The sequence below is a fragment of the Salvelinus sp. IW2-2015 genome, linkage group LG9 (assembly GCF_002910315.2).
Source record: "Salvelinus sp. IW2-2015 linkage group LG9, ASM291031v2, whole genome shotgun sequence".
In the NCBI taxonomy this organism is placed as follows: domain Eukaryota; kingdom Metazoa; phylum Chordata; class Actinopteri; order Salmoniformes; family Salmonidae; genus Salvelinus; species Salvelinus sp. IW2-2015.
The window spans coordinates 29,273,258-29,288,731 of NC_036849.1; the positions used below are offsets into that span (position 1 = coordinate 29,273,258).

The 15,474-nt window shown below is 45.3% G+C and overlaps 1 protein-coding gene across 1 annotated transcript in view; it reads left to right on the forward strand.

Annotated features, from left to right (window-relative positions):
• Positions 1 to 15,474, forward strand: part of si:ch211-15d5.11 (oxidation resistance protein 1) — a 37,027-nt gene that overhangs the window by 19,224 nt on the left and 2,329 nt on the right. The window contains 9 exon segments of the mRNA XM_070445254.1: positions 2,533 to 2,717; positions 4,023 to 4,435; positions 4,582 to 4,744; positions 4,977 to 5,163; positions 5,843 to 5,884; positions 5,886 to 5,957; positions 11,905 to 12,057; positions 12,397 to 12,492; positions 13,043 to 13,116. Of these exon segments, the coding sequence (XP_070301355.1) occupies positions 2,533 to 2,717; positions 4,023 to 4,435; positions 4,582 to 4,744; positions 4,977 to 5,163; positions 5,843 to 5,884; positions 5,886 to 5,957; positions 11,905 to 12,057; positions 12,397 to 12,492; positions 13,043 to 13,116 (1,385 nt within the window).

The following is a 15,474-nucleotide window of genomic DNA, read 5'->3' on the forward strand; positions in this document are numbered from 1 at the left end:
ATCTTAGATTTCATATAGTTATACTCAATTTATAGTTAAACTGTCCCTTTTTCAGGACCCTGTCTTTCAAACATAATTTGTAAAAATCCAAATAACTTCACAGATCCTCATTGTAAAGGGTTTAAACACTGTTTCCCATGCTTGTTCAATGACCCATGAACAATTAATGAACATGCACCTGTGGAACAGTCATTAAGACACTAACAGCTTGCAGATGGTAGGCAATTAAGGTTACAGTTATGAAACGTAGGACACTAAAGAGGCCTTTCTACTGAATCTGAAAAACACCAAAAGAAAGATGCCCAGGGTCCCTGCTCATTTGCGTGAACGTGCCTTTGGCATGCTGCAAGGAGGCATGAGGACTGCAAATGTGGCCAGGGCAATAAATTGCAATGTCTGTACTTTGAGACGCCTAAGACAGGACGGACAGCTGATCGTCCTCGCAGTGGCAGACCACATGTAACAACACCTGCATAGGATCAGTACATCCGAACATCACAGGTAGAGAATGGCAACAACAACTGCCCAAGTTACACCAGGAACGCACAATCCCTCCATCAGTGCTCAGACTGTCCGCAAAATGCTGAGAGAGGCTGGACTAAGGGCTTTTAGGCCTGTTGTAAGGCAGGTCCTCACCAGACATCACCGGCAACAACATCGCCTATGGGCACAAACCCACCGTCGATGGACTAGACAGGACTGGCAAAAAGTGCTCTTCACTGGCGAGTCGCGGTTTTGGCTTACCAGGGGTGATGGTCGGATTCGCGTTTATCGTCGAAGGAATGAGCGTTACCCCGAGGCCTGAACTCTGGAGCAGGATCGATTTGGAGGTGGAGGGTCCGTCTGGGGCGGTGTGTCACAGCATCATCGGACTGAATCCAATTGTTGTCATTGCAGGCAATCTCAAAGCTTGCGTTACAGGGAAGACATCCTCCTCCCTCATGTGGTACCCTTCCTGCAGGCTCATCCTGACATGACCCTCCAGCAATGACAATGCCACCAGCCATACTGCTCGTTCTGTGCTGATTTCCTGCAAGACAGGAATGTCAGTGTTCTGCCATGGCCAGCGAAGAGCCCGGATCTCAATCCCATTGCACATGTCTGGGACGCTGTTAGATCGGAGGGTGAGGGCTAGCGCCATTCCCCCCAGAAATGTCCGGGAACTTGCAGGTGCATTGGTGGAAGAGTGGGGTAACATCTCACAGCAACTGGCAAATCTGGTACAGTCCATGAGGAGGAGATGCACTGCAGTACTTAATGCAGCTGGTGGCCACACCAGATACTGACTGTTACTTTTGATTTTGACCCCCTCCTTTGTTCAGGGACACATTATCTGATTTCTGTCCGTCACATGTATGTGGAACATGTTCAGTTTATGTCTCAGTTGTTGAATCTTGTTATGTTCATACAAATATTTACATGTTAAGTTTGCTGAAAATAAACGCAGTTAACAGTGAGAGGATGTTTCTTTTTTTGCTGAGTTTATAAGCTGTGGCGTAGCAAGCACAGTATTATATACAGCCATGATCACATGGAACTCCCTTCCATCTCAAATTACTCAAGCAAACAGCACGATAACTAATACAACGCTTCACAGTACAGCGCCTCTCCCCTATCTATCTGACCTAAATAACTCGTTTGCATATGTACACTGAGTGTACAAAACATTAAGAACACTTTCCAATTACATAAACTGACCAGGTGAATCCGGGTGAAAACTATGATCCCTTATTGATGTCACTTGATAAATCCACTTCAATCAGTGTAGATGAAGTGGAGGAGACAGGTTAATGAAGGATTTTTAAGCCTTGAGACAATTGTCATTCAGAGGGTGAATGGCAAGACCAAAAAAATGTAAGAGCCTTTGAACGAGGTGTGGTAGTAGGTGCCAGGCGCACCGGTTTAAGTGTGTCAAGAACTGCAACGCTGCTGTGTTTTTCATGCTCAACAGTTTCCAGTGTGTATCAAAAATGGCCCATCACCCAAAGGACATKATGTCAACTTGACACAACTGTAGGAAGCATTGAAGTCCACATTGGCCAGTATCCCTATGGAAAGCTTTCGACACCTTGTAGAGTCCATGCCCCGACGAACTGAGGCTGTTCTGAGGGAAAAATGGCGGGGATGTAACTCAATATTAGGACATTGTTCCTAATGTTTTGTACACTCTGTATATGTACTAATGTATGTATGTATGTATGTATGTATGTATGTATGTATGTATGTATGTATGTATGTATGCAACTGTCCGTAGAACCTCTTTTGGGACTATTGTTCTTATTTAAAATGTGTGTAGTTCAGTCCTTGAGCTGTTCTTGTCTATTGATGTTCTGTATTATGTCGTGTTTTGTGTGGACCCCAGGAAGAGTATCTGCTGCTTCAGAAACAGCTAATGGGGATCCTAATAAAATACCTGCTCACCTCTCTCACCTCCCACTCATCTATCTCATCTCTCACCTCTCTTTCTTCACATACTCACCTCTCTCACCCGTCTCTCTCTCTCTCTCTCTCTCTCTCTCTCTCTCTCACCAGGGTGTGGTTTCTGGTATCTTGCTGGTGACATCCAATAAGATGTTCTTTGACCCGTGTAAGACTCACCCGTTGGTGATAGAGCACGGCTGTGAGGAGTACCTGCTGTCCTGCTCAGTGGACAGCCTGGCCTCGGTCTCCTTCTACTCTGACATCTCCCACGTGCACTTCAACTCCTCCACACACAGGTCAGCACTAAATGGCTATGTGCACGTTCAAGGCACACACCGATTTGGTGTAGCTCTGCACAGATCAACATATCTTCACAATGCCTTGGATGGCGTTTAACTTATGAGGTCACTATTATGATCCTATATTCTGCGCAGACCTGTGTTAAATTGGTGTATCTCGGTGACTTGTGTAGTGTGGGTTAGGGTGTAGTGTGGGTCTCTGGGTCTCTGACATTTTTAGTTTGTTACAAACAAGCAATGTAGAGAATCATTGTACCATCTAAACCGCTGTGAAATATATTTTCAGTAACCCAAAATATTGTATTTTCAGCTGTTTGAAGCTGGTGTACAAAAGTGAAAGACACAAAAACGAAACTTAAGAACAGGAAGCATAGAAATAGCACACACAGAAATAGCTCGCATAGAAATAGCTCAGATAGAACAGATCTACCACTTCTTCGACTTTCTTTCAATGAGAATGGCAAATCTATAACTCACATTTCTATGTGAATTTGGTCAGGTCTCCCAAAAAGTTAACATATTGCAGCTTTAAATACTGTATAATCTCTAATATCTAGCAGTGGAAATGGGGTATATGATACGATACAATATACTTTATTGTCCATTTACATGGAAATTAATTTTGTGAAGCCAGCATACAGATACACAAGAAAGCAATATACTACAATACATTGAAAATGGGAAACACTGGAAAGATAATAATTAATGCACACATCATTATTCAGTTTATGCTGTCTACTGTCTGACCGTGTATTGGGCCTACATCCTTTGGACCACTGTTCAGCATCCTACATCTGTCTAGGACCACTGTTCAGCATCTACATCTGTCTAGGACCACTGTTCAGCATCCTACATCTGTCCTAGGACCACTGTTCAGCATCCTAAATATGTTATAGACCACTGTTCAGCATCCTACAGCTGTCCCATGGCCCATTGTTCAGCAGCCTACATATGGCCCACTGTTCAGCATCCTACATCTGTCCTGGACCTTGTATCTCCTTCCAGAGGGCAGCAGTTCAAAACATTTGGCAAGATTGTGTGTAGGGCTCTTATGATGCACTTGCCTTGTCCCTCTCCTGTCTATCATAGCAATGAAATTGGCCCTTGGACATCTATGGTGTCAAGGAATGTTTGCTAGGTCAATATTGCAAAACATGCAACATACACTGAGTATACTAAACATTAGGAACACCTTCCTAATATTGAGTTGCACACCCCCCATTCATTTTGTCTTGCCCATTCACCCTCTGAATGACACACCATGTCTCGAGGCTTAAAAAATATTCTTTAACCTGTTACTAGGTGGAAAGGAACTAAAAACATACAGAAAACTGGCTCCAAAACTGTCAAGATGCTCGGGCAGGGTGGGAGGCGAAGAAGCACTAGCCCTCCACACCACAAGGGGGAGACTGTCCCAGCACTGTTGTCTGCTGCTACATCGGAGCTGAGGTCTGCCCTGGCTCTGAGCCTGGTCCAGGGGTTCTCTGAGGAGGAGAGGAGCAGTGACATGGCTGAGTGGCAGTTGGAGGGGAAGGGTAGTCCGCTGGAAGAGCTGGTTGTGCAGTCATCCAGGACTGTGGGAGGATCCGTGTTGAGCAGTGCTGCCACCTGGTGTGGAGGACAAGAGGCAGCAGGGACAGGGAATAAAGTGAGGATGGAGCTGGTGGACAGAGAGGGGACGAAGAAGCAGCAGTCTGTGAGGAATCAGACACCAGGTAAGGAAAGGAATCAAGTCAATAGGTTTATATCATGGTTTCATCCCAAGGAGTACTGTTTAGTTAATTTTTCTCCATCCTTCCCCCTCTCTCTTTCCACCTTTCTCTCATTCTCTCTCCCTCATTCTCCCCTCCCTCTTCTCCAGGCCCCTCTAGACTGTCTTCAGGGACTTCTGGAGGTCTGATGTTCGTCAGGCTGAGACTCCAGCAATCCACTGGGAAGAAGAAAGGTGTGGCTGCAGGCTTGCTGCTGGGGACAAACAAAACCTTACCCCGGAGGGACTCCTGGTTCGCCTTCTCCCAGGAGAGGTAACCGTCTGCAGTCTGGAGCCACAGAAACAGACTGTTTTAGTTTAACATGAACATTCTGTTTAGATTCTGTGAACATTAACACCTCACACTGACAATGTCTAACATTAACATCAAGTTTAACATGTCTCCTGTAGCGATTTGAAATGCTGTTGAATGCTGAGGAATGTAGAGGCTTCAAGTTCAAGTTCAAGAAGTTAATCAAAAGTCTGTCGTGTCTTGTTGCCTGTAGCTCAGATGAGCTGTACGCCTACATGAACCACTGGAGGCCTGGTCTGTGCATGCTGGAGGGAGGGTCGGAGGAGGGCGACGAGGAGGAGTTTGTACTGGTTGAAGACAGAGAAGAGGAGGAGGAGGAGGAGAAGGAAGAAGAACAGGAGGTGTCCAAGAACCATGGGCGGACTGGGGAGGACTGGGAGGTAAGTCTGTATTTTACTGGGGAGGACTGGGAGGTAAGTCTGGCTTTTAGACTGGGGAGGACTGGGAGGTAAGTCTGCATTTTACTGGGGAGGACTGGGAGGTAAGTCTGGATTTTAGACTGGGGAGGACTGGGAGGTATCTGTATTTTACTTGGGAGGATTGGGAAGTAAGTCTGGATTTACTTTGGAGGATTGGGAAGTAAGTCTGGATTTTACTGGGGAGGACTGGGAGGTAAGTCTGGATTTTACTGGGGAGGACTGGGAGGTAAGTCTGGATTTCAGACTGGGGAGGACTGGGAGGTAAGTCTGGATTTTACTGGGGAGGACTGGGAGGTAAGTCTGGATTTCAGACTGGGGAGGACTGGGAGGTAAGTCTGGATTTTACTGGGGCTGACTGGGAAGTAAGTCTGTATTTTAGAGTCTTTGAGGAGAGTCATAAAGAAAGGCTGGAGTGCCTGATGTGGACATACAGGTAAACAGCAATAAATTGCTTTTGACTATAGCGTTAAGTAAAGACCCCTTGTGCACACCATGGCCTGGGAAAGTTTGGGCAAATGTTTAAAAGTTTGATTAGTGTTTAGGTGGGGTCAGGGGTTATTGTTTGACGTGTGTGTGTCAAGTTTTGGCGACAATGGGATTTTAATGGGTTTATAACTAGGTTGCATGTCTTGTGTTGCAGCTGGTGACAGTGGAGGATGGTAGAGGAGAACTACCTCTGGCATGGACAAAGTCCAGAGGGACTGTGTGAGATCGTAGCCCAGAGTCGCATCTTAGACGCATCGCTTGTCAGAGAGGTGAGTGTGAGCACATATTCATAGACAGAACTTACAAAACACACCCTCTTGTCTCATCTAATCACACACAAATTCACAATCGAAGATCATTCACAGATCTCATCCATTCTTGGATAAGAAGGAGAGACAATTACTTAATTAATCCCGAATGGGAAATTAATGACTGCTTCTCATGACGTGTCGCTGGCCAGCGCCACACATATAGAAGAAATTGCGCACGTTACTCTTCTTGCCTCTAGTTCACAAATGCGTTGACTGGTCTGGGTTTAAAGTTAAATCCAGAGTCTGAGACTTAACCTAATTTCCTTATTCTGCCTCAGGCTCCCTTGAGCAGCACTGGCCTTCAGTCAAACACAGTGCCATTCATTTACTGAACCTTCGTGCTGAGTACTGAAAATACTCCGGCGCCGAAAAGAGATGGCCGCCTCGCTTCGCGTTCCTTGGAAAATATGCAGTATTTCGTTTTTTTATGTGTTATTTCTTACATCGGTACCCCAGGTAATCTTAGGTTTCATTACATACAGTCGGGAGGAACTACTGAATATACGATTAACGTCAACTCATCATCGTTCCTACCAGGAATATGACTTTCCCGAAACGGATCCAGTGTTTTGCCTTCCACCCAATACAATGGATCTGATCCCAGCCGGCGACCCTGTGCGACGCCGTAAAAGGGGCAAACGAGGCGGTCTCGTGGTCAGGCTTCGGAGACGGGCACATCGCGCTCCACTCCCTAGCATACTACTCGCCAATGTCCAGTCTCTTGACAATAAGGTTGATGAAATCCGAGCACGGGTAGCATTCCAGAGAGACATCAGGGATTGCGACGTGCTCTGCTTCACGAAACATGGCTAACTCAAGAGACGCTAACGGAGTCGGTGCAGCCAGCTGGTTTCTTCATGCATCGCGCCGACAGAAACAAACATCTTTCTGGTAAGAAGAGGGGCGGGGGGTATGCCTCATGATTAACGAGACGTGGTGTGATCATCATAAAAACAACAGGAACTCAAGTCATTCTGTTCACCTGATCTAGAACTCCTCACAATCAAATGTCGACCGCATTATCTACCAAGGGAATTCTCTTCAATCATAATCACAGCCGTATATATTCCCCCCCAAGCAGACACATCGATGGCCCTGAACGAACTTTATCTGACTCTTTGTAAACTGGAAAACCACACACCTGAGGCTGCATTCATCGTAGCTGGGGATTTTAACAAGGCTAATCTAAAAACAAAACTCCCTAAATTCTATCAGCATATCGATTGTGCTACCAGGGCTGGAAAAACCCTAGATCATTGTTATACTAATTTCCGCGACGCATATAAGGCCCTCCCCGCCCCCCCTTTCGGAAAAGCTGACCACGACTCCATTTTGTTGATTCCAGCCTACAAACAGAAACTAAACAACAAGCTCCCGGCTCAGGTCTGTTCAACGCTGGTCCGACCAATCTGAATCCACGCTTCAAGACTGCTTCGATCACGCGGATTGGAATATGTTCCGCACTGCGTCCAACAACAATATTGACGAATATGCTGATTCGGTGAGCGAGTTCATTAGGAAGTGCATTGACGATGTCGTACCCACAGCAACGATTAAAACATTCCCAAACCAGAAACCGTGGATTGACGGCAGCATTCGCGTGAAACTGAAAGCGCGAACCACTGCTTTTAACCAGGGCAAGGTGACCGGAAGCATGACCGAATACAAACAGTGTAGCTATTCTCTCCGCAAGGCAATCAAACAGGCTAAGTCCCAGTACAGAGACAAAATCGAGTCCGCAATTCAACAGCTCAGACACAAGAGGTATGTGGCAGGGTCTACAGTCAATCACGGATTACAAAAAAAAACCAGCCCCGTCGCGGACCAGGATGTCTTGCTCCCAGACAGGCTAAACAACTTTTTTGCCCGCTTTGAGGACAATACAGTGCCACTGACACGGCCCCCTACCAAAACCTGCGGGCTCTCCTTCACTGCAGCCGAGGTGAGTAAACATTTAAACGTGTTAACCCTCGCAAGGCTGCAGGCCCAGACGGCATTCCCAGCCGCGTCCTCAGAGCATGCGCAGACCAGCTGGCTGGTGTGTTTACGGACATATTCAATCAATCCTTATCCCAGTCTGCTGTTCCCACATGCTTCAAGAGGGCCACCATTGTTCTGTTCCCAAGAAAGCTAAGGTAACTGAGCTAAACGACTACCGCCCCGTAGCACTCACTTCCGTCATCATGAAGTGCTTTGAGAGACTAGTCAAGGACCATATCACCTCACCTACCGGACACCTAGACCCACTCCAATTTGCTTACCGACCCAATAGGTCCACAGACGACGCAATCGCAACCACACTGACAACTGCCCTAACCCATCTGGACAAGAGGAATACCCATGTGAGAATGCTGTTCATCGATTACAGCTCAGCATTTAACACCATAGTACCCTCCAAACTCGTCATCAAGCTCGAGACCTCGGGTCTCGACCCCGCCCTGTGCAACTGGGTCCTGGACTTCTGACGGGCCGCCCCCAGGTGGTGAGGGTAGGTAACAACATCTCCACCCCGCTGATCCTCAACACTGGGGCCCCACAAGGGTGCGTTCTGAGCCCTCTCCTGTACTCCCTGTTCACCCACGACTGCGTGGCCATGCACGCCTCCAACTCAATCATCAAGTTTGCGGATGACACTACAGTGGTAGGCTTGATTACCAACAACGACGAGACGGCCTACAGGGAGGAGGTGAGGGCCCTCGGAGTGTGGTGTCAGGAAAATAACCTCACACTCAACGTCAACAAAACAAAGGAGATGATTGTGGACTTCAGGAAACAGCAGAGGGAGCCCCCCTATTCCACATCGACGGGTCAGTAGTGGAGAAGGTGGAAAGTTTTAAGTTCCTCGGTGTCACATCACGGACAAACTGAATTGGTCCACCCACACAGACAGCGTTGTGAAGAAGGCGAGCAGCGCTCTTTCAACCTCAGGAGGCTGAAGAAATTCGGCTTGTCACCAAAAGCACTCACAAACTTCTACAGATGCACAATCGAGAGCATCCTGTCGGGCTGTATCACCGCCTGGTACGGCAACTGCTCCGCCCACAACCGTAAGGCTCTCAGAGGGTAGTGAGGTCTGCAGAACGCACCACCGGGGCAAACTACTGCCCTCCAGGACACCTACACCACCCGATGTCACAGGAAGGCCATAAAGATCATCAAGGACAACAACCACCCAAGCCACTGCCTGTTCACCCCGCTATCATCCAGAAGGCGAGGTCAGTACAGGTGCATCAAAGCAGGGACCGAGAGACTGAAAAACAGCTTCTATCTCAAGGCCATCAGACTGTTAACAGCCACCACTAACATTTAGCGGCCGCTGCCAACATACTGACTCAACTCCAGCCACTTTAAAAATGGGAATTGATGGAAATTATGTAAAAATGTACCACTAGCCACTTTAAACAATGCCACTTAATATAATGTTTACATACCCTACATTACCCATCTCATATGTATATACTGTACTCTATATCATCTACTGCATCTTGCCATCTTTATGTAATACATGTACACTAGCCACTTTAAACTATGCCACTTTATGTTTACATACCCTACAGTACTCATCTCATATGTATATACCGTACTCTATACCACTACTGCATCTTGCCATGCCGTTCTGTACCACCACTCATTCATATATCTTTATGTACATATTCTTTATCCCTTTACACTTGTGTGTGTGTATAAGGTAGTAGTTGGGAATTGTTAGGTTAGATTACTTGTTGGTTATTACTGGCATGGTCGGAACTAGAAGCACAAGCATTTCGCTACACTCGCATTAACATCTGCTAACCATGTGTATGTGACTAATAAAATTTGATTTGATTTGATTTGAAATATTCAAAACCTCTACTGTGGCCATGTTTCACGATGGAGGGTCAAGTAGGCAGGGATCAGGTATAAAGGTCCAATATAGCCATTTTTATCTCCATCATATTATTTCTGGGTAACAATTAAGTGCCTTACTGTGATTGTTGTTAATTAAAATTGTCAAAAATAAACATATAGCTTCTTAGCAAAGAGCAATTTTTAAGCAAGAATTTTACTAGGAGTGTTCTGAGTGGGGAGAGGCAAACTGAAAATGAACTGTTATTGACAGAGGGGTTTGGAACTCTATTGTATTATTGTGTCTATTAACAATGTTCCCTATAATGTTTTTGAGGCACTGAGAAAATTGTAGGTCTTGTGAGCGGAAACTTGAACATTATGGGAATTATGTGCAACTTCCGGCGTGCGTTTACGGCGAACACTGAGGCTGTACCCTTACAGTTTTACACAGTATTGTAGCTATTTGAGTATATTGTTGGCCTACCAACAAAACCAATGGAGCAAATCTCACAACATAGCTTTTGATTTTAAAAAGGTTTTTACATTTATGAAGGGCCTGTAACACCATGGGCCAAATAGGTGACTGTAAATTACAGTCACCTATTTCAAACCACTTTACAAAATAATAATTATTACCATACAGAGAATAAAACAATGTAGACTAACCCTCTGCATATTGGCTTATTTGCATATTCAAGCCTGTCTCAAAATACAAGAGCTTTTTACCAGACTGTTCTTTCAAAGACAGCTTGAAATATAGAGTACACATTTTGTGCTCTTGTAGGATGCAGTAACTCCCCATTGCTGACCTATACTTATCTATAACTGGGGTTATAACTCGCTAACTAGCAAAGAATATCCACTGATATGCACTCTGATCTGAACTGATCTGAAAAGCTCATTCACTCGGAGTTGATTGAAAGACTGCTTGTGGTCTACCCCCGCCAATAGAATTCTACTCCGTTGCGCTCTAGCTCTGCCTACAACAAAATCATAGACTCTCAATCTTGCAAAGTTAGATTTGGTTTGGTTTGTTGCATTGAAGAGGTGCTGATATAATGTTGATTCGATCACAGAAAAAACATTGATCTATATAGCACAAACCTCATGGGGCGTACTCTGTGAATTTTAATCTCTTGCGTCTCAGCGCGGCCTGGCATTTCTTCTGTGTGGCAGTCCTGGAATAGATACCCGGTCACACACGAGTGCAGCGTAGAGGGGACAATTTCTATTATCTAATTTACCGCCTGGTGATGTCACCAGACAGGCCAAAACTCCATCCCACCACAATAGGCAGAAATTTGCCATTTTAAGCGGTCTTTTCAAACAGCTCTTACACTAAAAGAGCATAATCATAATTTTCAGAGGGTGAATAGGCAAGACAAAAGATTTAAGTGCCTTTGAACAGGGTATGATAGTAGATGCCAGGCGCACCTGTTTGAGTGTGTCAATAACTGCAACGCTGCTCAACAGTTTCTCGTTGTATCAAGAATGGTCCACCACCCAAAGGACATCCAGCCAACTGGACACAACTGTGGGAAGCATTGAAGTCCATATTGACCAGTATCCCTGTGGAATGCTTTCGACACCTTGTAGAGTTGAGGCCGCTCTGAGGGCAAAAGGGGGTGCTACTCAATAGAAGGTTTTCCTAATGTTTTGTACACTCAGGACACAGGAAAATCACTTTTTTTTTTTTTACTTCACTTGGCCCAGAGTCGTCCAGGTTAGGGTTTGGCCGGCCTACCCCCATAAAGGGGTAGGCCTTCATTGTAAATAAGAATTTGCTCTTAACTGACTAGCCGAGGTAAATAAAGGTTAGATAAAAAATTCATTAAGCAGAGCAGTGCTGTGATCACTTTGAACCAAGACATTAGCTAATGAGACCTGCAGGTCGGCTCTGCAAGTTGCTTATTGTTTCCGGTCTCATTCACTTAGATACCAACTATCTCCCTTTCACTTTCTTTTCCGCTCATTTTATACTTGTAATAAGTGTATATTCTCCTATCTTTTTGCCCCTTCCGTCTCTCTCACTCTCCCGCCACTCTTTCTCCTTCTCCATCCGTCCGTCTTTCTCCAGCTCTCAGTGGAACTGCCACCCAGGACAGTGGGCCACACGTGGCAGCTGGCTTACAGCACGTCTCGTCACGGCTCCAGCCTCAAGTCCCTCTACCGGAGGCTGAAAGGCAGCGACTCGCCTGTACTCATGGTCATCAAGGACTCACTTAATCAGGTGTCCTTTTTATATACTCGTATTTGTTATTTTCACGTTACAAACGACACCCCTAATGTTCCACGCACCATATTTTGAATATCTATCTGACTTCGGTGTTAGAGATTACACAGAATGTGTGCCATAGACTACCTGCTTTTCATTTCATTTGCACTATTAACTTGGACACCCACAGGTCAAGACTACTGTGGGGTTAGTTTGAATAACATACCGATTTTCCAGGAGCCACAGAGTTCGTTGTGGTCACCTATGAAGTCCCCCATTTTATGAACTCTGTCTCGTTTGGTTACCAGAGAGTTGTATTTTGGTTAATGGTAGGTTTGTTTCTCTGTGCTCCAGGTGTTTGGGAGCTTCCTCTCTCACCCTCTGAGGCCGAGTGAGACCTTCTACGGCACAGGAGAGACATTCCTCTTCATGCTGCTTCCTCGCTTCAAGGTCAGCCAAGACACACACACACACACACACACACACACACACAATATGACACACACTATGGCTCACCCACACCTTAAGACACACACGCACTATGGCTCACCCACACACACACCTTAAGACACACACGCACTATGACGCATACACTACACTCACAACCAATGCCATACAATTCTTTCCCACATGTTCTAATCTGAAATGTGGCTTTTTAAGGTATAGGTGCAGAATTGTTGTTTTGCCAAACTAACTGAAAAGACGATACTGTTTGTTGTAAATCTTGCTGACATAATATTGCAGGAGTTTCCATAGCAACCAAATTACTATTCACATCAAGGTCTCTACCAACGTCACATAAACGATTAGTGCATGAATGTGGATTAAGAAAAAGGTACCTTTCTGCTTTTTTATGCACAAACAACGTGTAGGAACTCATTGCTATCAATAGTGTACTGTATATGCATAGCATTACAGAAGGGCAAGGTCATTCATAAGCACAGAGGGGTACTCCTGTGTTGCTATCCTATACTGACTCTGTCCTTGTCACGTCCCACAGTGTTTCAAGTGGACCGGAGAAAACTCCTTCTTCATAAAGGGAGACCTGGACTCTTTTGCTATCGGAGGAGGAAGGTGGGGTCACTCCGAGTCATACCAATATGTCTTAGGTTTTCTTGATGCTGATGTTATTTCTGTTTGCTTGACACTTATTGCATGTTGGTGCTACAGCTACACTACCTGACAAAGTATGTGGACACCTGCTCGTCAAACATCTCATTCCAAAATCATGGGGGATTAATATGGAGTTGGTCCTTCGCTGCTATAACAGCCTCCACTCTTCTGGGAAGGCAATCCACTAGATGTTGGAAAATTGCTGCAGGGACTTGCTTCCATTCAGCCACAAGAGCATTAGTGAGGTCGGCACTGATGTTGGGCAATTAGGCCTGGCTTACAGTCTGCGTTCCAATTCCCCCCAAAGGTGTTCAATGGGGTTGAGGTCAGGGCTCTGTGCAGGCCAGTCAAGTTCTTCCACACTGATCTCAACAAACCATTTCTGTATGGACCTCGCTTTGTGCACAGGGGCATTGTCATGCTGACACAGGAAAGGGCATCCCCAAACTGTTGCCACAAAGTTGAAAGCACAGAATGTRGTCTAGAATGTGATTGTATGCTGTAGCTTTAAGATTTCCCTTCACTGGAACTAAGGGGCTTAGCCCGAACCATGAAAAACAGCCCCAGAACATTATTCCTCCTACACCAAACTTTACAGTTGGCACTATGCATTGGGGCAACTAGCTTTCTACTGGCATCTGCCAAACRCAGATTTGTCCATCGGACCGCCAGATGGTGAAGCGTGATTCATCACTCCACTGCTCCAGAGTCCAATGGTGGCGAACTTTACACCACTCCAGCCGACGTTTGGCGTTGCGCATGGTGATCTTATGCATTGATCACACCGACAGTGTTTTTGTGCAAAATGGTATGCAGCATCATCTGGATATGTGTGCAACAAAAGTTAAACATTCACCTTCTGCTACCATTTCGGTCAAGCCATCTACGCATACAGTTTGACGAAAACATTTTACATACACTTAAGCCAAATACATTTAAACTCAGTTTTCACAATTCCTGACATTTAATCTGCGTAAAAATTCCCTGTCTTAGYTCAGTTAMGATCACCACTTTATTTTAAGAATGTGAAATGTCAGAATAATAGTAGAGAGAATGATTTACTTCAGCTTTTATTTCTTTCATCACATTCCCAGTGGGTCAGAAGTTAACATACACTCAATTAGTATTTGGTAGCATTACCTTTAACTTGGGTCAAACGTTTCGGGTAGCCTTCCACAAGCTTCCCACAATAAATTGGGTGAATTTTGGCCAATTCCTCCTGACAGAGCTGGTGTAACTGAGTCACGTTTGTAGGCATCCTTGCTCGCACACACTTTTTCAGTTCTGTCCACAAATGTTCTATACGATTGAGGTCAGGGCTTTGTGATGGCCACTCCAATACCTTGACTTTGTTGTCCTGAAGCCATTTTGCCACAACGTTGGAAGTATGCTTGGGGTCATTGTCCATTTGGAAGACCCATTTGCGTCCAAGCTTTAACTTCCTGACTGATGTCTTGAGATGTTGCTTCAATATATCCACATAATTTTCCTCCCTCATGATGCCATCTATTTTGTGAAGTGCACCAGTCCCTCCTGCAGCAAAGCACCCCACAACATGATGCTGCCACCTCCGTGCTTCACGGTTGGGACGGTGTTCTTTGGCTTGCAAGCCTCCCCCTTTTTCCTCCAAACATAATGGTCATTATAGCCAAACAGTTTCATCAGACCAGAGGACATTTCTCCAAAAAGTACGATCTTTGGCCCCATGTGCAGTTGCAAAGCAGTGTCTTCTTCCTTGCTGAGCGGCCTTTCAGGTTATATCGATATAGAACTCGTTTTACTGTGGATATATATACTTTTGTACCTGTTTCCTCCAGCATCTTCACAAGGTCCTTTGCTGTTGTTCTGGGATTGATTTGCACTTTTCGCACCAAAGTACGTTCATCTCTAGGAGACAGGACGCATCTCCTTTCTGAACGGTATGACGGCTGCTTGCGTACTATTGTTTGTACAGATGAAGGTGGTACCTTCAGGTGTTTGGTAATTACTCCCAAGGATGAACCAGACTTGTGGAGGCAACTACAATTTTTTTTCTGAGGTCTTGGCTGATTTCTTTTGATATTCCTATGATGTCAAGCAAAGAGGCACTGAGTTTGAAGGTAGGCCTTGAAATACTGTACATCCACAGGTACACTTCCAATTGACTCAAATGATGTCAATTAGCCCATCAGAAGCTTCTACAGCCATGACGTCATTTTCTGGAATTTTCCAAGCTGTTTAAAGGCACAGTCAACTTAGTGTATGTAAACTTCTGACCCCACTGGAATTGTGATACAGTGAAATAATCTGTCTGAAAGCAAATGTTTTACAGAAAAAATT